Source organism: Astyanax mexicanus, chromosome 1 (genome assembly GCF_023375975.1).
Source record: "Astyanax mexicanus isolate ESR-SI-001 chromosome 1, AstMex3_surface, whole genome shotgun sequence".
In the NCBI taxonomy this organism is placed as follows: domain Eukaryota; kingdom Metazoa; phylum Chordata; class Actinopteri; order Characiformes; family Acestrorhamphidae; genus Astyanax; species Astyanax mexicanus.
In genome coordinates, this window is record NC_064408.1 from 58039440 (window position 1) to 58065932 (window position 26493).

The following is a 26493-nucleotide window of genomic DNA, read 5'->3' on the forward strand; positions in this document are numbered from 1 at the left end:
ACCACTGACCTGAACAATTTTATCAATGCCCAGTGCACGGTCAAGCTCCGCCAGTTCACTTTCGTCAGTGCCGCTCAGAAAAGACACAAGCTGGTCCAGCAGGGCCTTCTCGTCATTGCGGCCCTCCGGGGTAGTCGGAGGGCATAGCATTTCTTCAAGTGGACAAGGAACACACTGCCTGCTCAGACAACAGAAGAGGCAGACAGGGTTAGCAGGACTTAGATTGGGGGGGAAAAAACAGTCTAGGAAAAGATACTGTTTAGACACTAGTCAATATTTCTTCCAATAGCAATATATATGCCACAGCCCCATATATAGAGATGTTTAAAGTTCCTTATAGAACTCTGTCCTTCACTTTAACTCAAAGTCCCTAAATTACACAGATTGAACATCACCAGAGCATCACAGGACAGCGTGTGAATGTATGTTTGTTCATCTGACCATATTTACATGTATGTAGGCGTGCTGGGTTAGTACCTGAGATAAAACTAACTCCTATTAAAAAAAAAAAAAAAAAAAAAAAAGAGTATTTTTGTTTCAACCATTTAACCATCAAAGTCTTTAATTTAAACCTTGTGTTTTATATATATATATATGGTTCTGACAGCATTTCTAGAACAAAATATTAAAGTACAGGTTATGATATTGTGTTTTCACTTAAATCAGGATGAAATATTTACAGTTATGTTTCCACAATAATAAAAAAATTGCTTACATATTACACATTTACAAATTAAATTAAGATATATTTAAGAATCAAATTAAGAATCAAATTTTAAATTAAGTGTGTCTGGCCTTTTATGGGTTAAAACAATATTGCATATATATATACTACCCCTAGTTAGATGTATATAACCATAGTCGTAACTGTTATTTACATAGGGGTAACTGTCATTTACTATTGTTCTAAGGTAAAGTATTATGAAATTTTTAACTTTTGCAGTGAGTGAGTACAAACACACAGATACCCCCCTATTTTTATTTAGAACTACAAAGTATAAAGAGACATTTATAAAGATAAGTATATATTCTTTTTTTGTTTGTCAGTGTGTTGCACATTTGTATTTATTGGTCTAATTAAGAAGTGTCTTTGTATGCTTTCCACCGATGCAAACAACATATCGGCAGATGATATAATTCTTGCCAATAAACAGGAAAACTTACATATTATTACCAGTATAACATTTTCACATTTACAGCTTAAGCTCAGCTATATCTGATGTATGTGTCTGTATCTGTTTATGAACAGCATCTTGTTTTAATATATATGTACTGATACACACTGTCAACTTATTGTTTCTTATTATTAACTATTATAATTCAGATTATATTCAGTGATCTTGTTTTAAAATGTAAAAAAGTAAATTAATAATGTTTACAGGAATTGTTTTACAACAAGTTATAAATGAATAATTACTATAGCCAAGAAATTCAATATTTTATAAATTCAGTAAACATTTCAAAATTAATCTCTGCATTCAAGCTTAGCTTAATTGAATTGTCACTCAAAAATACTTACTCTTGAGGTGAGGAAAGAGGGCCATGTGTTTGAGTTCCATCGAAAGTTATGGAGTCGGGCAGGGACAAGGGCTGGAACTGCTGCGAGTCAGGTAGTTCCAGCTTGGCCAGTCCTGCATAAAGTCAAAGTCATTAGCACAGTTTTTATGGCTGAAGCCAGTAGCAGTTAACAAATCTAAGCATTTGAGCAGATCACAGCAACCATAGAGTGGTAACTGGATTTCGAGTTTTTTTTTTATTGTGATGCATGTGTACAGCACCTGTGCCTGCACTGAAGGTGCTGAGGGTAGGATCAGGAAAAGGGCTGGTGCTTTCCTTAGGTGTCTGAAAGGGATCAGCCTGGCCCAGCCCTGGGCCCTGAGCCTGTGTGGGCGTAGAGGGGCTGCAGAAGTCAAAAGGAGACTGGCTCTGGAGACCGGGGGCATCAGAGAAAACTGCAGAGATGTGAACAGATATAGAGGAGTTAAAAAAAATAGTAACTTTTGAGTGTTTAAAGGCACTCCACGGTTAAAAGGTCCCTCATTTTACTGAAAAGACATTTTCTCAAAAAAGAAAAAAAAAGCCTAATGCTGTTTATCTCTAAATGGGATTCTGAAGAATTAATTTAGTTATTTTATCAAAATGTGGCTGGAGGACTGCCATAAATGAGACAGTTGAAAAATGCCTGATTTTAAGACACAAAATTAATACATTCCTTATATTCTTTTTAATTATAACACTCTAAAATTTATGCAGTTTCTCAACAGTTTAGGACAAAAAAAATAGCTGACATTTCAGCCTTCATTCTGAGCTACCCACATTAATTACCTATAGGTATGATTTTATGGTTTTACAGATTTTTTGGAAAATCTATTTCTTTTTGTTCAATCTGACAGTTCTGAAAGCTCTCACCACGGCTAGGTGTTCCGGGTGGTTCAGGTTTCACGCTAACACCGATGGGAATGTTGTCATCAGTCGGCCGGGGCAGCCCAGGCTCCTCTGCTGGCTTTCCGCCCACTGGGCCCCTAAGGGTGGGCAGCAGCTGATTCAGCGTGTCCAAATCACTGGGAAACTGCAACATGTACACACAACACACAGAAGGGTGGGTGAAAAAAAGGTTAGCCAACATCAAAATATACTACAGTGACAAGGAGCACAAGCAAGGCAAAGTTCAAGCGTGGGATCTGTGGTGTTGAAGACTGGTGCCAGAAAATAAACCAGCCTGATTGGTTGTAATAGCAACTTTAAACTACCTGCTTACATTTACCAGGACATTTTTTTCTTTTATACTGATATTGTTGTTCAAAGGTTATATGAGTCTAAAGTGGAAAGCAGATTCTTGTAATGAGTTCTAGGGCTATAAATCCATTAGCAGAAAACTAAAAAAAATTATTAGTAAAGTGAAAGGCAATGAGATGCATGTACTGGAGCAGTGAAGGTGAGAGGCTACTGTTGTTCCTGGGTTAACATGATAAAACCAAAAGATTGTACAGAATTAGAATACACAAAGTAATTAATTAACGGATCAGCACAGTATGCAAGTTCGTACCGGACTTGGCCTGTCGCTGGGTTTGGGTGAGCAGCTAACTGCAGGAACAGAAGGAGCTGAAGGAGCAGCAGTAGCAGTAGGTGCTGTGGCAGCACAGGGTCCACTCTCTCCACTGCCTTTCTTCTCCGATTTGACCCGGACTGTCTGCAAGCTGAGCGCAGCAGGTGGCGGAAGGTCAGCGAGGTCTTTCTCGTCAGTGTCGAGCAGGAAACGCAGCAGCTGGTGGTCTTGCGGCTCTTTCCCAGCAACAGCAGCCAAGGTTGCGCCTGGACCCGGGCTGCCCGGCGGCTCCTTCTTGATCTCGGCATCCTTGGTGGCGTCGGCTGGGCTGTTGTCCTGTAGTAGCCGGTGCAGGATCTTGTGTCGCTCTGTCAAGGTGCTGTGCGAGGCCGGACACTGGGCAGCAGGTGATGGACGGGTCTGAGCGGTTAATAGGGACTCGTGATCTGCAGGCCCAGCACCACTGCCACTGCTGTCCAGGAGCTGGTTGAGTTTGGGATTGCTTACAACAGCACTCTTGGCTTCATCAATGCCTGCCTCGGGTGGTTTGGCCGGAGGCGGGCGAGCGGGGGAGCTGCTGGGAGTGGGTGTTTGTCTGGGTGGTAAAGGGGAGGGGAGAGAAAAGGCAGTGGCATCTACACCAGACTGTTGCCGGACCAGGGCCCCAGCTGGAGAGTGAATGCCGGGCGTCGGGGGCGAGAAAGGATGTCCCGAGATGCGAGGGCTCCCTGCTAGACCTGGGCTGCCACGGGGAGGCCGCGGTGACATGAATGAGGTAGGGGTGGCTGTGAGGGGGCTACCCAGAGGAGAGGGGCTGTTGACCTGCTGGGGTGGCCCCGTACGGTTGGGTGTCAGGTAGCCTGGTGGAGTTGAGGCGGGAGGGCCTGGCGTGGGACAGGCTCCGTTCCCATTGTTGAGATGCAAGCCGAGGTCACTGGAGGGCTGTAGAGCGGGTGAACGGGCTGGAGGGGCTGAAGGGGATAGAAGGCTGGGAGTAGTGTTTTCCTGAGAGCTAGGAGTGTTGTGTTCCCTGCAACACATAAAAAGATCAACATGTTAAATGGCAACATGTCAACAAAACAAAAGCTGAAAACAGCTGTAATATCTGTGTAATGTATGTGTATGTACCTGTCAATAGTGTGGATGCCCATGATGAAGGGCTGTACATCGGGGTTGGGGGGGCAGCAGAACTTACAGCGCGTCTGTGCACTGAGGGGTGTCCCGTCACTGAGTGTAAAACGGTACAGAGGGCTGATGGCCGTGCCATGGGTCATCACTGTTCAAACACAAAAAAACACTGCTTGCTCTAAATCATGTTTCAGCAGACAGAGGCAACTGTTGATGTAAATAACCAATAACAAAAAACTCATATCCAAGTATTTAATCAAACAGCAGACCTTTATTTCTCTAGTTCAGTTTAGGATATAAATAACTATATCCAGACAAAAAACTTTAAAACTGAGTCTCATCAACTGTTTTTTTATTTACAGGCAGTTACAAAACATTTTCCAGCATATACCTGTACAATGGTATCACCTTCTTCAGTCCTGGTGCTGGTGCCTCCCTGTCCAGCAAATGTATAGCTTTCTCTTTTCCCAACACACCTGAAACCTCTAACAGATGCAGAAGGGGGGCGCCAGGACCAGGATTGAAGAACCCTGGTTTAAGGGAAGGTAAGGGGGGTTGCATACCCTCTTGTAGCAGCTTCTTGGCGTGGGAGGGTTCTTTGCCCTGAGGCTGGAAGAAGGCATAAATGCACTTCCTGACCAGGTCCTCCCAGCCTGGCCGGCCTGTTGCTCTCAGAGCACTTGTTTCAATGGAGATGATCTTCCCTGGAGGTTACACAAACAAACACACGAATAAGTGTATACACATGTGCTCAGAGTACAATAATGAGGCATATGTTTTTTTTTTTTTATACAGGTTAACAAAGAGGAAAGCAGTACTTTTTTACTACTTATATCTGCACTGCCACAGTTTGAACTGGGAGCAAAATGTGTGCACACATCACTTCCAATCTCTTTTTAATATCTGAAGTCCTCAGCCCTTTGGTCAGCACCTTTAGTCCTTTAGGGCCCAAATATTTTAAATATTGAAAAGAGATTGGAAGTGACGTGTGCACAAGATGACCTTCTGGTTCCCTCATTCCATCACTAGTTGCCTGTTAAATTCTGCACAAATTATATTATTCTGCTACTCTACTACTTTTTTAAGCCAAACTTTTTCTTGCTTGTGACAAGAATCAGGTTTGCCTGCTGGAAACATTGTGATTACTTTCACACCATCTATCTGTAATCCAACTTGGTAACACCTTATTAAAGAACTTACAACTTCCAATTTATTTGCAATTCAAACTGCAGTTTATTTATTGCAGTTTATTTATTGCAGCCCCAGAACACTTCAGTTTGTGCACATCGTAGGGGATCAGGATTATACTGGGGAAAGCTGACCTGAGATCAGTGATCTCTCCTCTGATAATCAGCAAGTTTTGCTGGTCTGGCAGTGTAATGTGGGTGCATGACAAACAAGAGGCGGAGAACTGAGAGGCTACCTGTGGGGTCCTGCTTGGTAATGAAGGACTCCGTACTGACGGGAATCTGTGGTGGACGAGGCGTTCGGCATGCTATACAGATTAAACAGCTCTGCAAATCTGTTTAAACAGAGAGAGAGAGAGAGAGAGAGAGAGAGAGAGAGAGAGAGAGAGAACTCTTACAACTTTGACACAGCAGTACCTATATTCCTGAAATAAATACATCACACTGTGCAACAAGATGCTGTGTTGTGTATCACTTTTGCTGCCATTTATAGAAGCGGGAAACATATGCCGCCATGCTCACTCTAAAAGGCAAACTGTAAATGTGCACAGACACCTGCAACAAAAGGAATGTAATGTAATTTCACGGCTGCTGAGTCCTGTGATTTCACAACATGGCACATCTGAATGTGCTGAGAGCGGCCAGGCTGGCATAAACTCACTGTGCTATGTGCTAATGTGAGGATGAGGTAATGTGACACTGCCTGCAAGTGGTATTCAAAACTCATACAACTTAATGCAGATATTAGGGTCAAATGATATTAACAAAAAAATGAATTACACTATATTGACAAAAGTATTCACTTACTCATCCAAATCTCTGAATTTTACAAACATTAGCGAAAGAATGGGTCACTTTAAGGAGCTCAGTGAATTCCAGCATATTACTGTGATAGGATGCAGCACCTGTGTAACAAGCCCAGAAGTCGATTTCCTTAAATATTTCTAATAAATATTTCACAGAGGAAGCAAATGGAAACAAAAAGAACCCAGCCACAAAGTGTTATTACACGTTTTACACATAAACTAACAGAGCTGAGTCAGCTGCAGTCACCAAATGAATCACTACAGACCTCCAAACTTCATGTGGTCTTTAGATTAGCTCAAGAACATTGCATAGAGAACTTCAAGGTGTGGGTGTCCTTAACAGAGCAGCTGCATCCAAGTCTAACATCCCCAAGTGCAATGCAAAGTGTTGGATGCAGTGGTGTGAAACAAGCCGCCACTGGACTCTACAGCAGTGGCAATGGCAATCTGAAGGACGAGTCTGGGTTTGCTGGTTCCGAAGGGAACGGTATTTATCTGACTGCATTGTGTAAAGTGCAAAGTTTGGTGAAGGGGGGATTATGGTGTTTGTTTTTTCAGGAGATGAACTCAGCCCCTTCTAGACTGCCACTTCCTGTTCCAACATGACTGCACACCAATGCACAAAGTAAGGTCCATAAATATATCAGCAGCAGTCATCTGATACAGAATTGTAATAAGTAAACTGCAATGAAAATAATAATTTTAACTTCAATGGGCACACAGCATAGGGAAGTCCTATTTAATTTTTTGTTTATTCCTCAACACTGCTTTAATTTAATGTAAACATCCACCTAAAGACTTGTTTTATTTGAGTCTGTATGATGTTTGAATGTATTTGAGACTGTATGAATAAAACGTGAGTAAAATTATGACGTGTGCCTCACCCTCACCCTCCTCCTGTACGGCTCTGGGCTGTGAGACGGTGAAGCACTGCATTTGCTCATATTGCTGCCGAGCTTCCTGGTTTTCAGAATCCACTTCGTCTGGAGGTCTCTTCAGCAGCCTGCAGTTAAACGTGTGACTGTTACGCCGAGCCTGCTCCTGCGGCCAGGGTACCCCATTCACTGCATATACACACACAACAACAACTGGAGTCAGCACAGCAGACAGAAAGAACAGATTATGCCAGTAAAGGCCCTGGCTACTTCATGAAGCAGAAAAAAAACTTGAGGTTTGCTCTTTCCTGTTTGTGCCATTTAATTTCAGGCTGAAAAAAGAGACTAATGCGGCAAATCGAATTGGATATAACAGCGAAACTTCCAGGCTACATTTCTTAGGCTACACTTTAAATATGCAAAGAAAAAAAAAATGCACAGAACTGACCCAAAAAATCTCTACCTTATCAGAGCCCGACACGGCCCACCCCCTAAAACGGTCATTAAAAGGCCTTTATATTTTCGCAATGCAAACGGCTGCAGCTTTGCTTTAAGTATAAACCCATGCGGACAAGTGGGAGAATCTCACGTGTATGCACTATGCAGGTCAGTGCTGCGTGCTTATAACATTCTACCTTTTTACCATCACAGTGTGATACTTTGCTATATTGTGATTATCACACCACACCTTTGTATAAAAATAAAAATAGCATTAAGAACCCTACCTGACCTGAGGAAAGTTCGGTTGGCCTCAAGCAGAGAAAAATCCTAAATTCTACTCTACACCTCATCTCTCACAGTGGATATTTAAACATGGAACAAAAGTGAACTATCCAGTGCATGATGTCCATAGATACTTACTAGATGTCCATAGTAAGTAACACATTATGACCTTTGATCTCAGTATAAATACTCTGCTTTTACAACACTGTACTCTACAGTGATAGTAGTTTTTACATAGTAGTTTCTCTTTCCACAGCTGCTCTTCTAGTTAGTAAATGACTGCTAATCGTATCTTAACAAAACTTTCTTTTACTTATATAAAAAGTAACAGTGGAGATGGCACACATTTTATTTGACAGTGCAAGTCAGAAAACTAGTCTTACCTAGATGCTAACTAATGATAAATTCCACTCAGTCCAGCCACAATTTCCACTCCCTGTCAACAAGACACTCACCCAGGCTTTTGGGTAACAAGTTGCGCACAAACTCGTTGTGGTCTCCCACGTGCAGGATGCTATATACACTGGAGGTCATCAGCTCCTCCTGGCTGTAGCCCAGGTAGTTGGTGACGTTCTCAGACACAAACACAATCCGTCCCTCGCGGTTTACCACAAAGAAGAAGCCGTCCAGAGCCTGGAGGGAAAGAGCGGAGAGACAAGAAAAGGAGTGAAACCTATTCCTCTGACTGATGAATGGAACTGGGCCAGCTTTAGACATGGTTTGAAAGCAGACACAGAAGGCAATGAACAAGTCAGACTACCACAACACTCGGCAGACATCTTGGCAATAAGGCCGAGCAATTTTATGACCTCATGCAAAACCAGCCTCCGAAGTACTGGAAACTAAAGTTTAAATGAAACAACATATTTGACATCACTGATAAAATCTGACAAATTCTCATGGACAGTTTGTAACGTCTGGATCAAAAATGCACACATTTTGCGAATTGTTATGGTTATTGAACCTGTGCAAATCTCCACAGCATTAGGGGGCTACACACAAGCAGCAATCTGATTGGCTACTTTTGTTGAAAGGCGGGACTTTATTCCTAAATGGAATTATGAGAACTAATAGATTTATGAGAAATCCCATTCATTCAGTGGTCGGACTCCTAATTAACATCTTTGGCCCAGTACAGAACAGCACTGAATTTTCCTGCAATGGAAATTCTCGTAGCTGATGACTGGACTTTCACTTACTTTTAAATGTGCACAATGATATGAGATAAGGAGATTAATGTAGCTGTAATTAATTTTCGTAATTAATCAATTAATCTAACAACTTTTTTGATGACAAAAAACATGAAAATTAGAATATAGAATATATTCTTATTAGTATTTAAAATTGTTTCCTTTTTGCATATTACTAATAATTCATGTTCTGGTCTACAGTTGATTAATACAATAAGCAGCAGAGTGCTTCAATTACAACAACAAATCAGCATCAATAGCAAAAGAACAATGAATAGAATTAAAAGATCCACGTACCTCCAAAAGCAGAGGACCCAGAGCCTCTTTCTCCACCATGCCCTGACTGCTTGACGACACGTCGCTCTTCTGCACCTCGTCATCTGGGGACATCAAAGCTGCTTTCTCTGTGGATACACACACAGAGAGTCCACATTAAACAAGCAGCTCAACCACACACAGAAACAATGGCCCAACGATAGTTAACGCGGTCTGTATGCATGATGAAAAAATCCAGTAATAATCACGCCAATTTTTACAGTGCAAAACCTATTTCATCTTATCTGTCCTTCGTTAAAAAGAACTAGGTTAGAAGCTTGTGGAACTGAAAAACTGTGAACCCACTGTAATTAAAGTCCACAGAGTACTGGCAAACAAACCCTGTTTTTTATCTATACATAATAACGTCTCAGTGGAAAGTTGTCTGTATGTTCAGGGTCACCTTTTAGTTAGATTTTCACACAGTACAAAAAGGCTACATTACATTAAATATTCTTTCAACACATGCGTACATCCATCAAATATAAAGGAATCACCCGATATCCTCATATAGCCCTTCTCCTAAAAAGATAGCAGATGAAAGCAGCACAGCGGACGCCTCACCTAATCCCCCTTTAGCAAAGTGGGACTTCTGAGTTGAAGCCAACCACAGCAAGACCCTCGGGTGCTCTCGAGAAAAAGAATGCGGAGCGAGGCAAAAGCCACAACGGCAACACTTCCGTCTTCATAAAGCTCAAAGCCCTATATGATGTGTTGGCGATTATTCTGCGGCCAAGCCGCTCAACCTTCTCGTTCATCTTCCAGATCAAAGCCGCTTGGGGCACTGGAGCCGCCACATGAGAACACGGCCCTGGTCCAGCAGCTGGAAGGAACAGAGGCTGGAGGCTGTTTGTTTTGGGTTTTATTCCGAGCAGCGACTCCTTGAAAGAGTGGCTAAAATTAGATCTGATCTTTTGTGTGCAACGCCTTGGGCTGTATTTACATACATAATAGTAAAGCAGCTTTCCAAATGCTCTGGAATGTGTGCAAAACTCTCAGCACTGGGTCGGCCTCCAGAATCACTTGTTGTATTGGTAACAGGAGAGTGTAGAGAGGTTGAGTGTGGGGCAGTAGAGGACGTGTGTCTAACAGGCCCAGTAACCGGTGGAAAACAAGACGGCCACTGTGGACACTTAACAGCACTGTTTTTACTGTGCTATATAAATTTTCACAATAATGTACATCTCAGTCATGACCCCTGGAGGCTGGATAGAAGTAAAAGGCCTGCAGCTCAAAGCTTCCAACACTGTTAAGACCCCATGCTGGGAAAAATCAAAGTTGACCTCAAGGGGCCACTCGCAGAACTGTAGCTGCTTTGCCATTAGTTGACAGATGATATAATTAAATAAAATGCAATGCCATGGATGTCTTATAATCACAACACTACATACCTTAGAGACCACTTTGTAGCTGTAAACCGCTTTACAGCTACAATAGAAACACACTCGAAAGCATCAGCTAAAGTCAGCTTCAATAATGGCAATATAAATATATGATGTAGCACATTGCAGCTATTGCCTTCATCCTCTAAAACAGTTTGCTGTGAATTATTTAGGGCTGCAACAACTAATTGATTAGATCAATTAAAATAGATTATTAAAATAGCTATGAACAACTTTTGTACAAAGACAGGTTTAAAAAAAAAAGATGTAAATCTAAATTTTGCTTTTCTGTCTTTTTTTTATCCGATTAATGATCGATTAATCACAAAAATAGACAGACTAATCATTAATTAGTTGCAGCCATAGAATTGTTTAAAGTTCACCTGGCACACGTTATGAAAAACACCACATTCACAGCCGATGAAAAAAGCTCAGCCTGGTCAGTGAGATTCCAAATTGTAGTCAGTTCACAGTGCGTGTTTTATACAATAAGCCCTCCACTCATTTATCATATAAAAATGCCAGTTAAAGGAATGGATGCTGAAATTGCATGACTAATGTTACTTTGCAAGCAATTTATAAGTGGTGAATAATAGCAACTGTAAGTTGCTTACTGTGCTTGTAACCAATTTAATTCATTGTTAAAATACAAAAAAAACTTTAATATCCACTTTTCACCCTGTTCTTTAATGGTCCACCACAGATCAGGTATTATTGGGTGGTGGGTCATTCCTCAGTGTCACTGCTGGATTGAGAGTAGCCAAGCAGCAGCATCCTGTGGACAGCTTCCTGTGGGCACAGATGAAGGCCTAAAGGATGACTGTATGAGTCTTTGTCTTACAGGTAGAAGTGTTTAATAGAGTGGACAGTGTAGTTGAAAGATTGGATTATGGGTGTAGAAACAAGGATGTCATAATAGTATACATGATCAGTGTAATGATCTCCCCACCCATTTTTGTTGATACTAGTGGTGTTGTGGTGTGGTGTTGATTGCTTTATGGCTTTAAAAAAATACAGACAAAACACAGAGGCTGAAAAAGAATACGGATGTAAAATTAATTGGGGAAATAAATCCCCAAACGGACAGTCCTTCTATCTTTATATCTGCAGAGGCCTGACTGAAACCTACACAACCCATTCAAGAGCTAGTCAATCGCAATGCGGTGATGCAAGCTAGCTACGCTCCCGTCACTCCCCTCCCCCCCTCCTCCAGCCAAACAGAGCCCGTTGCCATGACAGCAGTGTTACCGTGGTAGCACTGCAGCAGACGATACCTGATCTTATGCCATAGGGGGACCCAGGCTTGATTGATGCAAGCGGTGGGATGAACACAGAAAGCAGCAGTAGCAACACACTTACTTGCTCACACTTACTCACTCTTCTTTAGTCTTATATACAGTCACACTCCACTGCACTGTAGATACACAGATGAGCAGGAGGGGCTTGTGTCATCCTCATCCCTCCCCCACTTCTTCTGACCACCACTCCTTCTCTCGAAAGAGAGGAAAAAATATGCAGTGACAACACTATATTTATTAACTAGGTTCTGGCCCCTGGCCAGGTCTTTAGAAAAAGGGTAGCGAGTGAGTGAGTGCCTTAACATGCATTTTGCTAAGTTGGAGCTTGATATAAAACTAGAATAAACAAGCTAATCAATGTCACTAGGTCACACATTCATACAGCAAAAGAACTATTAATGGATGTTTTAATTGGAGTGTAGATGGTCAGTATGTAAAAAAACACAATATTACATTTCATTAAGACAATACCATTCATAAAGTTATTTTCTTAAGAAGCCTATACCTCTCTTAATTTAGTCCTTTTCTCAGTAACAGTGCAACCAACAAGAACCAAACCATGTACTTTTATAGAGCAATAAAATGCACGGCAGAATACAGTAAGCAGTAATTTTCCACATTTGACAGATTTACATCAGTCCAAGCAAGTTGATTTCTAGTCTGCTGCCAGAATGGCCACTAGAGGGCCTGCAGAAAAAGCTAAATGCCGGATCAGTGTTCTGTGCAGAAGCATGCATTACAGCTCATTTTGATATCTAATCTGCAAACAAAAAATAAATTAATAAAAAAAAACATACCTGGTTAAAAAGGGCTAAACATTTAGGCCAAAACTAAAGTGCCAATAATTATTATTTTATGGAGTTACACTGGTGTTTAAAGCAAGCTAAAGAGAGCTTAAAAAGAGTTACATATCTGATAAGAAACAAAGTGTGGAAATAGGTGGTGTTATGAAAAAGTGTAAAAAAATATATATTATTATACATATATTGTAAATATATACATTTTGTCTGGTGTTTGTGATAAACAGACCTAGCACCTTTGATGAAAGATGATCGGTTACTTCATTTACCACACCCAAAAACAGCATTTGCTTCTGTTCAGTGACCAGCCTTTTCAACTATGTCAAGAAGCAGAAAGTAGGAATCAATATCAATTAGCTTGATTCCTTGGTTCCTATAAATGATAAGATTTAAGGTCACTGAATTATTTTAAATTAGCTGGAGTGAGTGCAGTTTTACCCACTGGCAGATAAAATAGAATCTAGTTATATTGTGATGAATGATGTTTAGAGTAATATACCATACATGTATATCAAAAGCAACTTCAGTCCTCTTACAACAGGGGCACTCTTTTCCTCCCTCTACAGTGCCCTCCATAATTATTGGCACCCCTGGTTAAGATGTGTTCTTTAGCTTCTCATAAATTGAGTTTTGTTCAAAATAATATAGGACCACGATGGAAAAAAAGAGTAAAATACAACCTTTAACTCAAGTGAATTTATTCAGTAGGAAAAAAATTACACATTAAGAAATAATTATTTAACATCAAATCATGTGTGCCACAATTATTAGCACCCCTGATGTTAATACTTTGTACAACACCCTTTTGCCAACAAAACAGCACCTAATCTTCTCCTGTAATGTTTCACAAGATGGGAGAATACAGAAAGAGGGATCTTTGACCATTCCTCTTTGCACATTCTCTCTAAATCATCCAACGACCTGGGTCCTCTCCTCTGCACTCTCCTCTTCAGCTCACCCCACAGGTTTTCAATGGGGTTGAGGTCTGGGGACTGAGATGGCCATGGGAGGAGCTTGATTCTGTGTGCGGTGAACCATTTCTGTGTAGATTTGGCCACATGTTTAGGGTCATTATCTTGCTGAAAGACCCAGTGATGACCCATCTTCAGCTTTCGGGCAGAAGCTACCAGATTTTGTTTTAAAATGTCCTGGTATTTTAGAGCATTCATGATGCCATGCACCCTAACAAGGTTCCCAGGGCCTTTAGAAGAGAAACAGGCCCACAGCATCACTGATCCCCCGCCGTATTTCACAGTGGGCATGAGGTGCTTTTCTGCATACTCAGCTCTTGTGTTACGCCAGACCCACTTAGAGCATTTGTTGCCAAAAAGCTCTATCTTTGTTTCATCTGACCAAAGCACACGGTCCCAGTTGAAGTCATAGTACCGCTTAGCAAACTCCAAACGTTTGCGTTTATGATTGTGAGTGAGAAATGGTTTCTTCCGTGCATGCCTCCCAAACAGCTTGTTGGCATGTAGATAGCGCCTGATGGTTGTTTTGGAGACTTTGTGACCCCAAGAAGCTACCATTTGTTGCAATTCTGTAACAGTGAGCTTTGGAGAACTTTTTATTTCTCTTATCATCCTCCTCACTGTGCGTGGTGGCAAAATAAACTTGCGTCCTCGTCCAGGCTTGTTTACCACTGTTCCAGTTGTTTTAAACTTCTTAATAATTCCTCTGACAGTAGATATGGACAGGTGTAGGCGAGTAGCGATTTTCTTGTAGCCATTGCCTGACTTGTGAAGGTCAACACACATCTGCCTCACTTGAATGGTATGTTCCTTTGTCTTTCCCATGTTGAGGATAAATGGCCTCTGTGTCACGTCATATTTATACCCCAGGGAAACAGGAAGTTGTGAATTACTAATTAAATGTTCCTACATACTCTGATCAACTTCGTAAACTACTGTAGAAGTGACAGAAATACTTTTATTAAATTTATTTCCTAAGAATTGTTAGGGGTGCCAATAATTGTGGAACAGGTGATTTTATGAAGAATAATTATTTCTTAGTCAGGGATTTTATTTCCCCCTTAAAATTTACTTGAGTTAAAGGTTGGACTTTACTTTTTTTTTCCATCGTGGTCCTATATTATTTTGAACAAAACTCAATTTATGAGAAGCTAAAGAACACATCTTAACCAGGGGTGCCAATAATTATGGAGAGCACTGTATAAAGGTTGCTGCCCCACATCTGGTGAGTTTGAGATCTACCCTTGTCCAACGTAACGTTCACACCACCGTGAGCTGGAGACAAGAGTGGAGGGTAGCAAGTTCCTGTTTCTGTTTCTCTCTATCGCTCTCCCTCTCTTGCTGGTTTGCTCTGAGAGAAAGGAAGCAGGGCCAGCAAGAGGCCCCTCTCTTGCACAAGGTCAGGGGGCAGAGGAGCACAGCCATTGGTCGCTCTCTCACACGCCCCTGTGCCCCCCCACCACCACCCCCCCCCCAACCATCACAGGGTGAGGGCTCGAAATGAAAACAGAGAAGATGGCCAGAGTCCTAAATGACACGCTAGAGAAAGAGAGCAAGCATGATGACCCCTGAACGTTTTACTCTGTTGCATCAGGCCGAGCCACGTTCAAATACTGGGCAGGCCATAAACATTGCTGTCTCTCTTAGGCCTCAAACTGACCCTGGTCACATGAGCATGAAAAAAAGAAAAAGAAAACCCACTCCAAGCAAGCTTACACATTTAAAAAAAAATTAGAAGCTAAGCCCAAGATTTTCTTTGAATTAAAATCAAAACAGTTATACAACCCCAATTCTAATGAATCTGTGTAAATAACCAGATAAACAAAATAAATAAACAAAAAAGGAATACAATGATTTGTAAATCTTTGTCAATTTTTTTGTCAATTGAATACACTACAAATAAAAGGTATATAATGATGAAATGTATACACTTTTTAGTTTTTTTTTTTAATATTCACTCATTTTGAATTTGATGAAACACGCTCAAAAGAAGTTTTTATAGGGGCATGTTAACAACTGTGTTACATCACCTTTCCTTTTAACATCTCTCAATGAGCGTTTGGGAACTAAGGAAACTAATTGTGTGTGTGTTTGTGTGTGAATAATTTAAATAATTATTTTAAGAAGCTAATGAAACTGTAGTAAACATATGTCTTGTTACTTTAAAATCCCACATCCCCAAAATTTGTAGAACTACGGCCTAAAGGCATTCTTTGAAAGGCAGCAATATGAAAATAAACAGTTATGTCCTAATAGTCCTAATATATTAGGTGCACTAATATCAATTTGAGAATGTTGAGATGCTTATTGCTGAGTAGCAGCTCTAGAGCTCCAGCAGTCTGATCCGATTTCCACAGCAAGGCCAAAACGGCCTGCCGTCTTCCTCATACTCTCCGCTCCTTCCGCTCTGTCAGCCACCTAGCTCGTTAACAGAAGGTACTATGACTGCAGCTGTGCCAGATATAGCTGCAGGTTCCAGCAATTATCTAAGGCGTGCCATTTTAAAGGACTGCAGAGTGTATGTTACAGTGCTGATATTGTGGGCTGGTTAAAAAGCCTCGTGAGCGCTTTACAGGCTGCAACTGGAATAGACTTGAATAGAAAGTTTTAAAAATGTTTTCAAAAACAAAATTCTGCATATTCATACACAAAGCAAATAGCCTTCCATAAGAAAAAACATTATGATTTATTAGTTAGGAAGGCATCTAATGGCTTTAAAAAGTGCCTGCATGCTGGCTGAGCACACAACTGGTTTAGTTTTATGGTAATGAGTAAATAACACACTTGACAAAAAAACAGAGTTATCGATAAGAAGAACTAAAGCCACAAGCATTTCAGTCACTCCAAGGACCCAGAAGATTATTCTTGGAAAATGTTTAACTATGGATAAGAGCACAGAGGAACCTTGACTAAAGTTTCCCAATGATGCCTTTGTTCAAAACCAAACCAAGAGCTATTCTTATAGCTAGCTATTCTCAAGAGCTAGGCTTATATCCTAGACTGCTACTAAACTTCATAATTGAAATGTTTTGCTGTGTTGGAGTGTGAGAAGGGATAGGTAGGCTGGAGCATGGAAAAAGGGAAAATGCTTTTGCACACTTAATATATGTGTGTCTTATAGAACAGGGTAATGAGTCTTCTAACCTGCAGGAAAAAAAAAGATCAATGCTGTCCACGTAACTGAATAAAAGAAAAGAAATTAAAATAATAATAAGCATAAACTGTTCTTATTTATAAGCATAGGGTAATACTCATCAAACAAGATGATTTGCTTTATCCTAATATATTAGGTACTTTTTGCAGGTAGAGACAAAGGTAATTCAGGTAATACTTGGTATTTCCATACTTAGTTTTGCAACGTGCACCCATCATTACAATCAATGCAATTCATGCGTTTAAAACAATATAGCCATCACATACACTCAGAATTTCTCCACTGTTCTAGAGCCCGTGCAATTATGTCATGACCTGTGTTAGTTCAACAACTCTCCTATGGGACACTGTCCAACTATGACTGTAAGATACAGAGTATGCTGCTTAGTAACTAGACAGATAAGGCAAACAATAATAAACCAAGCACTGAATTATGTTCTATGCATCTATTCATTCAGTCATTTGTCATAGCATGCATTACTATCCTGGCAGATTCATATTCCCTTCTGAAATGAACATAATGCATTATTTATTGGCATAGTGAATTAATAATTACACCAAAAAACATCTAGGCGAATTCCTAAGAAGGCATCCATCATCCTCATCCATAAAGCTCCATAACATTGCACATCATTGCCCTCATTTCACAGATATCATAAAGCATCCACCCTTAATCATGCTACAGTCTACAATCCTTCCAAATCCAAATTCTGAAAATAATAAGCGTGACCACAAATCCTAATGGTGCTTATAAAAAGAAAACGCTAATAGGCAACGCTAAACACAAACCAGCTAAAAGGCTTCTACTACTACTTCACCATTTTCCAAAATAGTTGGTGTTGTTGGTAGTGATCGAACTAACGGAGCTTAAGACACAGCTGCAGAAAATTAATTCATAAACCTGGAGAGACCTGCTTCATTTCAGCCAAGACAGGATCCCAAACAGGACGATTAAGTGAAGTGAATTAATTTGACTGGCTTTAGTAACGAGCAGTGAAGCTTCTGTGATGGGCACAGTTTTACTCTCCAGTCGCCTGTGTGCTAGCTAACGCTTACCAGCTACTTTAGCTCAGCTCGGCTAACACTAACTCTGCTACACAAGAACAGCAGCTGTTCTTCAGAAACACTCCTGTTTATGATATAGAAACTCTAGAACAGTGTTTGCTGTAGCCAAATTACTTAAAAAAGCAGAATGCAGCCAAATATTTTAACTAGTAAATACAGCTTTAGCATTTACATTATATTACGTGTTTATCTAAATATTACACTACTGTCATGTTTTGAAGGCATATTGGTGGGGATTCTGTAAAATGTGGAATGTCGGTTACCAATTTTGATAGTTATTTACACAAGATAACTAACTAACTCTTTCATTGATTTTGTGAGCAAATAATAAAAGATTGTGATAAAAGGAAGTTTGAAATATCTATTCATTAGATAATTTACCCACTGTTTACTTTCACCAGACTAGTGTGAGTGTTGTACTGAATCAGGTGTAAATGATGAAATTATTATTAAATGTGTGTCATGGTGCTGAAATGTGTAAATAGTGTGTAAATGATAACTGATTTGGTTAGTGTGGGCTATTGTAATTTACGTGTCAGCTGTGGCTGCTGTAATGAGTAAATGTAAAATTCTGTAGTTAGGTACTTTACTTTTTTATAAGTTAAACATGATGAAATAATAATCTCTCACAATTTTTTATATATTATTTACTACCACAAATGACAGCCGCACTCCCCTGGAAACAAAAATGTACTTTTCAGAGAATGTAGTGGAAGCCCTCCTAAAGAAATAGACAAACTCAGGAAAGTTACTCTTATTACTCTGTAATGTCACTGACTGACTGATGTAAGGAATTGTACTTTTTGTGTGTCAGTATTCTACCCATAATCTTAAAAAAACTTTTTAGTTTTTTTGTTTTTTTTGTTTTTTACACTGCACACATGTTTGAGCCATTGGAATTAAAGTCAGATCAGATTCCTAAACTATTGTAATAGAGTCATTTCAGATGGCTGAAATGTGTATTATTATTATTTGTAGTAGTAGTAAACGGACAAAAAACATACTAAAAAAAGAAACAGAAATAATAAATTATGTTCAACTCAGTGGAATAATTTGTTTAACATTGATATTTTTATTCTATATATCACTTTTATATAACTTTTTTTTAGTTTAAAAATCATTCCTAGGTAGTAAAATATAATGACTTTATTTTTTTTTTTTATTGTGCAATTTTTTTTCCCCCAATGGATTGGGCTGGGCTGAGCTTTCGTTTAATTAGCTGGTAAATGTCTATTCTGATACAATAGGTTTCAATCTATTTTAATTATAAGAAAACACAATGTCCATTGCAATGGACGCATGGTATAAAAGGGTTAAATAATGGCCATCTGCCACATTAGCTCTCAATATACTGGTCATTAAAAAAAAAAACAATATCAGTCGATCATATGGTCATATTTCTTGACATGTTGCCAAAGCCAACCATTTTTACTACAATATTAAAGATCAATCCTCAATATCAATATGAATTTAAACCAACTTATTTTCCAGTAAAAAGTAATTTAGATCCTAGGTAGGTAAATAGGTAGGTAACTCCAGAACGCTTTAACAAAATCTTCAGCACTTAGTCTAGAGAACGGCAAAAGCAGTAAGATGGTGTAAATAAACAGCCTCTTATCAATTTACTGCTTTTCCTTAGAGCTCTTCCCAGTTACTTATTAAAACAGACCCAAGCAAATAAATAACACCTTCCAAAGCTCACACCTACAACACAAAGAAAGGGAAAGAATGTCAAACGTTTGCAGCAGGAATAGAGTGGGTGAGGGACCTGTTTTTCACTTCTCAACCTTCTGACTTAAGTTTCAATGGCCACAAATAAAACCCAGTAGAGATTCCATTGAGTCGTTCAAGAAACTCTCGAGAAACCCTCCATCATGTATGGCTTGCACTCTCGAGTCAGATCAGACCTAATTGCCACTCTAGAAGGGCTCGAAGGGTTCATTCGCCTGATCTCTGGGGCCTGGATATGGCACTCAAAGTGGAATGCTGCAGCCTGGCTCGTGTGGCCGCCCAACAGGAGAGGGATTTGGCGTGAGCTGCTTACCCTGCTCGCGGCGTTTGATCTGCTGGATCTGGTCCACCGTGCTCTTGAGGATGTGGCATTTGTCCGGCTTCACACTCAGGCTGGCGAGGTCACCCATGTTGGCAGATAGCAGCTCTGCCAGCTCGTCAATGTAGCGGCACTCCAGCTCCCGACGCCGCTTCTCCCCACTGAGAGACAGAGACAGAGACAGAGAGAGAGAGAGAGAGTGAGAGAGAGTGAGAGAGAGAGAGAGAGAGAAATCGGTAGAATTCAAAATTCTTGTAACCTGAATCTCCTAAAATCACCTGAATCTTTAAATTCTAAATCTTAAAATATTTAGGTGCATTTACAATTTCTGTAAAGTTAATTCACTCAGTGTTGTTTGGTCATAAAATACTCCATTCTAGAGAATTTGCCTGAAATGTAAAAAAAAAGTGGCAACAGGTACCAGAATCCAAATATTGTAAAAAGCTTCACTAAAAAGCTATCACACAAAATGTATTCTTTTTGTGTATAACTGCCTCTATCCTTTTTTAAAAATACATCCATGGTGAAGTAATACAAATGACAAACTATTTTAACAGTATTAATTTAATACGTTTTTTTTTTTTTTTATTCAAAATACTCTTTTGGGATATCAGCAGCCTAAGAGAACACAATTGGCCTTGCTCTCACTGGATGGGTAGTTGATCATCACTTCTGATCTGATATTGCTCAGCTCAGATATCTGTTAGCTGGTGTATAAGAGCTAAGTCACTGAGCTTTCCTCTGAGCTCACTGGCTAACCAGTGATGCTGTATCTGCGTCAGTTCAAAAAGAGACGTTATCTAGAAAGTGAAGTGGGACACGAGTCTGCATGCTCATAGGAAGGCAACATTAATTATCCAAATTTTAGCAAGGTCTGAAGGATAACAAAAAAATAATTTCTGATACTGTGTGAGCATTTACCATTCCATGTCCCATGTGTACCAGGAATACATCTAAGAAGGCATTACCAACTAAAGTGGACAGCGCAGTGGGAAATGATGACTGTGACCTGCGGCATCTGAGAAGAACTGTCTATGTAAACATACATGGGTCTTAAAATTACATCTACATTTAGATAAGGAGACCTCATACAGATATCCCATACCACAGTGCAAAAAAAACACATCCAAATTGTTTGTTGTTGTTTTTTTATTATTTAATGTTTAAATAAAGTTAAATTAAATAATTATTATTGAGAACATACCATTTTATCACGAAAAGGTCACATATTGTACTAGACTGCACTTCTTAAGGAGTTCATGAAATTGCTTAATTGCTCATGAAAGTTAATGGAAATAATATATTTACGGCAATTTCTTTATTTACTTAAAACAAACAAAAACATTAAAATTACCAGTGCAAATATTAAACAACACGTATGTGTAAACCATGCAACCTTCCTGATTTTTTTTTTTAATAATGGGTATTTAGATTGAAATACAACAATTAGATTGGCAAAATAGGATCATATTAATATTAGTGGTGTCAGTTGCTTAAAATGTTTTGTATTATTCACCACAATATTAAAATCATGATTAATTTTTTTCTAAATGGTGGTAGTTCCCTGTATTAAAGAGAGGAAAGGGTAATAATATTGTAGTGTGGTTTAGGCCTGGCCTTGGTTCTGAGCTTCTGTGTTTAACATGTGAGCTTTAATGGAGAAATAGATGCTAGTTTATGCTGCTGTGTGTGTGTGCATGTGTGTGTGTGTGTGTGTGTGTTTGTGTGTGAGAGAGGGAAACAGAGCGAGAGGGTGAGAGTGAGAACGTTCTTCAGCACAGAGCCGCTGTGTTGACAGTTTGGAGGAAAATAAAGGTACTCCCGCTTTTCTACCAGCCACCAACTCACCGCCACTCACACTGCCTGAACGGTTTGCCCACTTATAAAAAAATGGATATATCAATGATCCGTATCTTTTCCACCAGGTTTCAATCCTTTGAAAATTATGTGAATGGCCCTGATTTCCAATCACAGATCACATGATCAGATCAGGGACATCCCTATGCCTTATGAACCTTATTAAAAAGTAACACGTAAGGTGCTACATACCACATTCACTGAAAAGATCAGTAAATAACTTACAATTAATATGGTTGGTCAATTAAAGGGAACTGTTATGAAATGGAGATATGAATGCATGGAGTAGTATTCTGTTATGAATCTTGAACAGCACATGCAAGTCATATTTGATAAGATGCGCAATGGAAAAAAGGTCGTTTCTGCAACGCTCTTTAGTCTTAAGATTACAGTATATATGGCAGTGCTTTTGAGGATTCAGATGATTAAACATTTTTGAATGTTGAGGTAAGAGAACAAATACATTTTAAAATGTCAAATTCAGACATCAATTGGTTAAGAGTCCTGTCTTTAGGTAAAGAGGACGGAAGAACCAGAAGAAGATGGCCAAGGAGATAGGTGTTTGTGGGGACGCGAGGTGGGTGGGCTGCAAGCAGAGCAAGGCCAAAAAACACATTTTCCCGGCCAGGCCATATAGCTGGACTAATGGGGGCGAGCTGAGGCTTTCGGCCCGAGACGCACATCACACATTCCTCTCAGCATTTACACCGCATGCTGGAAACTGGGTTATAGAGCAGTGGAGCGAGACAGAGAGTGACGGAGAAGAGGGAGGAGAAGAAGAAGGAGAAGAAGAAAGCGGAACAGGCTGGCAGTATGTATTTAAAATGTGGATGGGAGGGAGGAAGGGAGGCGGTGAGACAGAGCAGCAGTGACGAAGTGTGATATATCAGTGGAATGTAGCACATTTGACCCTCTTTCTCAACCTGTCAAGAAAAAAAAGACGTTTCTGTCATGTCAAAAACAAAAGAAGGCTCCAGCAAAGTTGCGGTTAACGTGATACTGTAAATGTTTGAGGGACGACAGACATTAGGAAAGGACTAAAGCAGGTCAGTTGGGGAGTTGTGGCAGGAACTGTTTATTCTTCAGCATTCTCTGCTGTGTGTGTTACACTGTAATAGGAGTGAGCGCCCTGTGCATGTGTACAACAGTGTGTGTGTGTGTGTAACTAGTATGACTACAGTGTTGTGTGAGGGCCTAGAAGAGGGCTTATCTGTTTGACTTTGTATAGTGGGTGAGGTGAGCGAGTACATGTACATATGGATGACTCGCTTTTGTGTGTAAGTAAGTGTATGTGTGTGTGAATGTGTGTGTGAGTGTGTGTGTGTGTGTGTGTGTGTGTGTGTGTGGCGTAGGAGAGAGCAGAGAAAGTAGGTCAGTGCATTGCCAAGGTTGCGCGCAGGCGCGGGTCAGGCGTTGCGTGGGGTTGCTGTAGAAACAAGCGGTTACATCAGCCCCGCCAAGGCCTCGTGGAAGAGGCACTATCACACACCCGGACAGACCAGTCCTGCTCCCTCTCTCTCATACACAGATTCTCTCGCTCACCCTCTCTCGCACACATATGCACCTTCACACACACACACACACACACACACACACAACCAGCAGCTTTACTATCATTACTGTACCTGACAAAAGCTTTCATTTATCCCTCTCAGACAAACACTGTTGTTGATTGGATGATTGGAAGGCATCACAATGGCTTGCACATAATCAATAGGTCTAACTCAAAAGTTACTTTGCATTGTAACTTTTGTATTTTTTTTTTATTTCAACATAATTTTTGTAGCCTAGCTTAAGAGACCTGGTTCATGTAGCAAAGAGAGGTTGTGCTGTGTTATCTAGCAGAATCTAGCAGTGATGTGCTGCTCACCAGTGATACTGAAACACAATGGTGAGAACTGTCTGACTCTTCAAACTGCAAGGCAAATAAAATAAAATAAAAAAAACTCAGGAAGTGTCTGATATGCGTTATCACACTGCCATCTAGGGTAAGAATGCTGGTGTATGTGAATGTTGTGGGCGTACATATTAACAACTCTTGACTGTTATGTAACAGTTTAGGGGTTTTGAGTTGGTCTGTTTTTACAGCTGTTTTGTTTATGCGAGGATTGCATTTGAAGGAAGAGACAACAGTCACAGAAAATTGGAGTTTAATATTATCCTACAAATCCTAAGAGAGAATGGAGATGCAAAAATATTTTTACAGACAAACCAATGTGCACTTATTGTATTTCACTGGTTCAGCCAAGTTGTATCATGAAAATGTGCATTTCTGCAAGGTCTGAGTACTGAGCACTTAGTGCCTCTAGTGACAGTAATCTCTGTACTGTGACTATACTAGTATTTGAGAATGTTTATTGTAATTTCTATAAGCTTTTTTTTTTTGTTTTTGGTCTACGGGTGAATGCTTTACTCACCCAAATGCTTTACTCAACCAAAAAGCCTGTAACGAGGCTGCAGGGATTATAATGAGTTATCTATATATTTCTAAACCACTGCTTATTAATGCTCTATTGTTACAGTTCGATACTACAGTGTACAACTAAACTAAAGTAAAGAAGCAGAACACCTCTGCAAAGAACTGTGCGTTCTCCTGAAACGGGAAGCATCTCGCGGCAGGGGTGCCGAAGCGCAATATACTTTCCCTGGTAGACTACTGCATTTTTTATTTTAAACAAGCCATATCGCAGCACTGTACTGATGTTAGCATTTAACACCAGTCTTAACAGTGTTACAGCAAACGTCCATGTAGGGGCTATGAGAGAATTCACTTAGGCAGGCCTTACTGACCTCTGCCTGGCCTATTGCACAATGTGTACCCAGAAGAACGAGCATGACATAGCAGAAAAATGATTGTTATTTTTTTAACAAGGGTGACAGGATAACACTAGTAGTATTATTCAGAAGTGACATAGTTACCACTGCTTAGGCTTGGCAAGGCTTCGCACAGATATTTCAAATGTTCCCTTGATAGATTGTCAAAAGCTACAATATACTTGAATTTTTAATTCAGTGGCATAAAAAAGTATTTGCCCCCAACAGATTTGTGTTTTTCCCCTTTTTTATCATAGATATTTTTGGAATTATTAAACAAACTTTAGTATCAGACAAAGATAACCCCAATAAAATATATAAAGCACTTTTTATTTATTATATATTTATTATAATTTAATTTATTAAAGGACAAAAATATCCAAATCCAATCTAGCCCTGTGTGAAAAAATGTTTGCCGCCCAAATCTAATAACTTGATTGTGCCACCCTTGGCGGCAACAACTGCAATCAAGCTTTAACTATAACTGGCGATGAGTCTTTCACATTTCTCTGGGGGAATTTTGTTCCACTTTTCTTTACAGGATTGTTAAGTTGGACACATCGGAGGATTTTCTTTTTAAGATCATCCACAGCATTTCAATCAGACTTTGACTAGGCCACTCCAAAACCTTCATTTTTATTTTTTTTTAAGCCATTCAGAGGTGGACACGTTCGTGTGTTTTGGATCATTGTCCTGCTGCAGAACCCAAGTACACCTGAGCTTGAGGTCACGAACAGATGGTCGGACATTCTCCTTCAGGATTGTCTGGTTGACAGCAGAATTCCTGATTCCATCTTTTACAGCTATTTGTTCAGGCCCTGGAGCAGCAAAGCAGCCCCAGACCATCACACTACCGCCAGCATGTTTTTAGTTCAGCATGATGTTCTTTTTCTGAAATTCTGTGTTAGTTTTACACCAGATGTAACAGGAAACACACCTTCCAAAAATTTCCACTTTTGTCATGTCAGTTCAAAGAATATTTAAGAATATATAAGTCCTGGGGATCATCGAGTTGTTTGTTGGTTAATGTGAGATGGTCAGCAGTGGTTTTCATCTTGGAACTCTCCTGTGGATATCATTTTCACCCATTCTCTTTTTTATTAGTGATTCCTTCACACTGACCTTAACTGAGGCAAGTGAGATCTGTAGTTCTTGTAATGTTGTTCTGGGATCTATTTTGACCTCCTGGATGAGTAGTCCATGCCCTTTTGGAGTAATTTAGGTCGTCCGGCAACTTTTGAGAAGGTTCATCAGTGTTCCATGTTTTCTCCATTTGTGAATAATAGCTCTCACTGTGGTCTGCTGGAGTCCCAAAGCATTAAAATTTACTAATTTCCAGACTAATAGATGATCAATGACTTCAGATCAGGGCATAATGTGTTTCATTTTTTTAAGGCTTTTAGCTGCTTCATGTTGTCAGACAGGTTCTATTTAAGTGATTTCTTGATTCTACAGGTATGGCAGTGATCAGGCATAGTTGTGGCTAGAGAAAATGAACTTAGCTTTCCAAAAAGTGTGATTACTCATGGGGGGTAACAGTTGTAATTTTTGTTATTACAACAATATAACAGCGTAATATTACAACGTAATATTACGAGAATAAAGTGATAGTATTTAGAAGGAAATGTAGCTGTAACTGCATGAGCTGCAGTTTAAGACAGTGTACAGTTTTTTAGTCGTTTCAGTATAGCCACAAGAAGCCTCACGGGAGAGCGTGCTATGATGCTCAGACATTTCGGCTGCCTTTTAGATCGGGTTTTTTCGACCAAAGAAAAAAAAACATCCTAAAACATTGTAATATAATTATTTTAGGCCAGCTATTAGAATTTTATA

At 39.9% G+C, this 26493-nt stretch overlaps 1 protein-coding gene across 1 annotated transcript in view; it reads right to left on the reverse strand.

Annotated features, from left to right (window-relative positions):
- The window catches only part of ncoa1 (nuclear receptor coactivator 1), a 62948-nt gene that overhangs the window by 8520 nt on the left and 27935 nt on the right, over window positions 1-26493 (reverse strand). The window contains exons 4-15 of the mRNA XM_022666179.2: window positions 19984-20150; window positions 9253-9359; window positions 8221-8398; window positions 7052-7231; window positions 5598-5696; window positions 4738-4878; window positions 4175-4322; window positions 3047-4076; window positions 2410-2569; window positions 1779-1952; window positions 1520-1631; window positions 10-178 (exon numbers count right to left, since the gene is read on the reverse strand). Of these exons, the coding sequence (XP_022521900.2) occupies window positions 10-178; window positions 1520-1631; window positions 1779-1952; window positions 2410-2569; window positions 3047-4076; window positions 4175-4322; window positions 4738-4878; window positions 5598-5696; window positions 7052-7231; window positions 8221-8398; window positions 9253-9359; window positions 19984-20150 (2665 nt within the window). The remainder of the gene's footprint in view (window positions 1-9; window positions 179-1519; window positions 1632-1778; window positions 1953-2409; window positions 2570-3046; window positions 4077-4174; window positions 4323-4737; window positions 4879-5597; window positions 5697-7051; window positions 7232-8220; window positions 8399-9252; window positions 9360-19983; window positions 20151-26493) is intronic.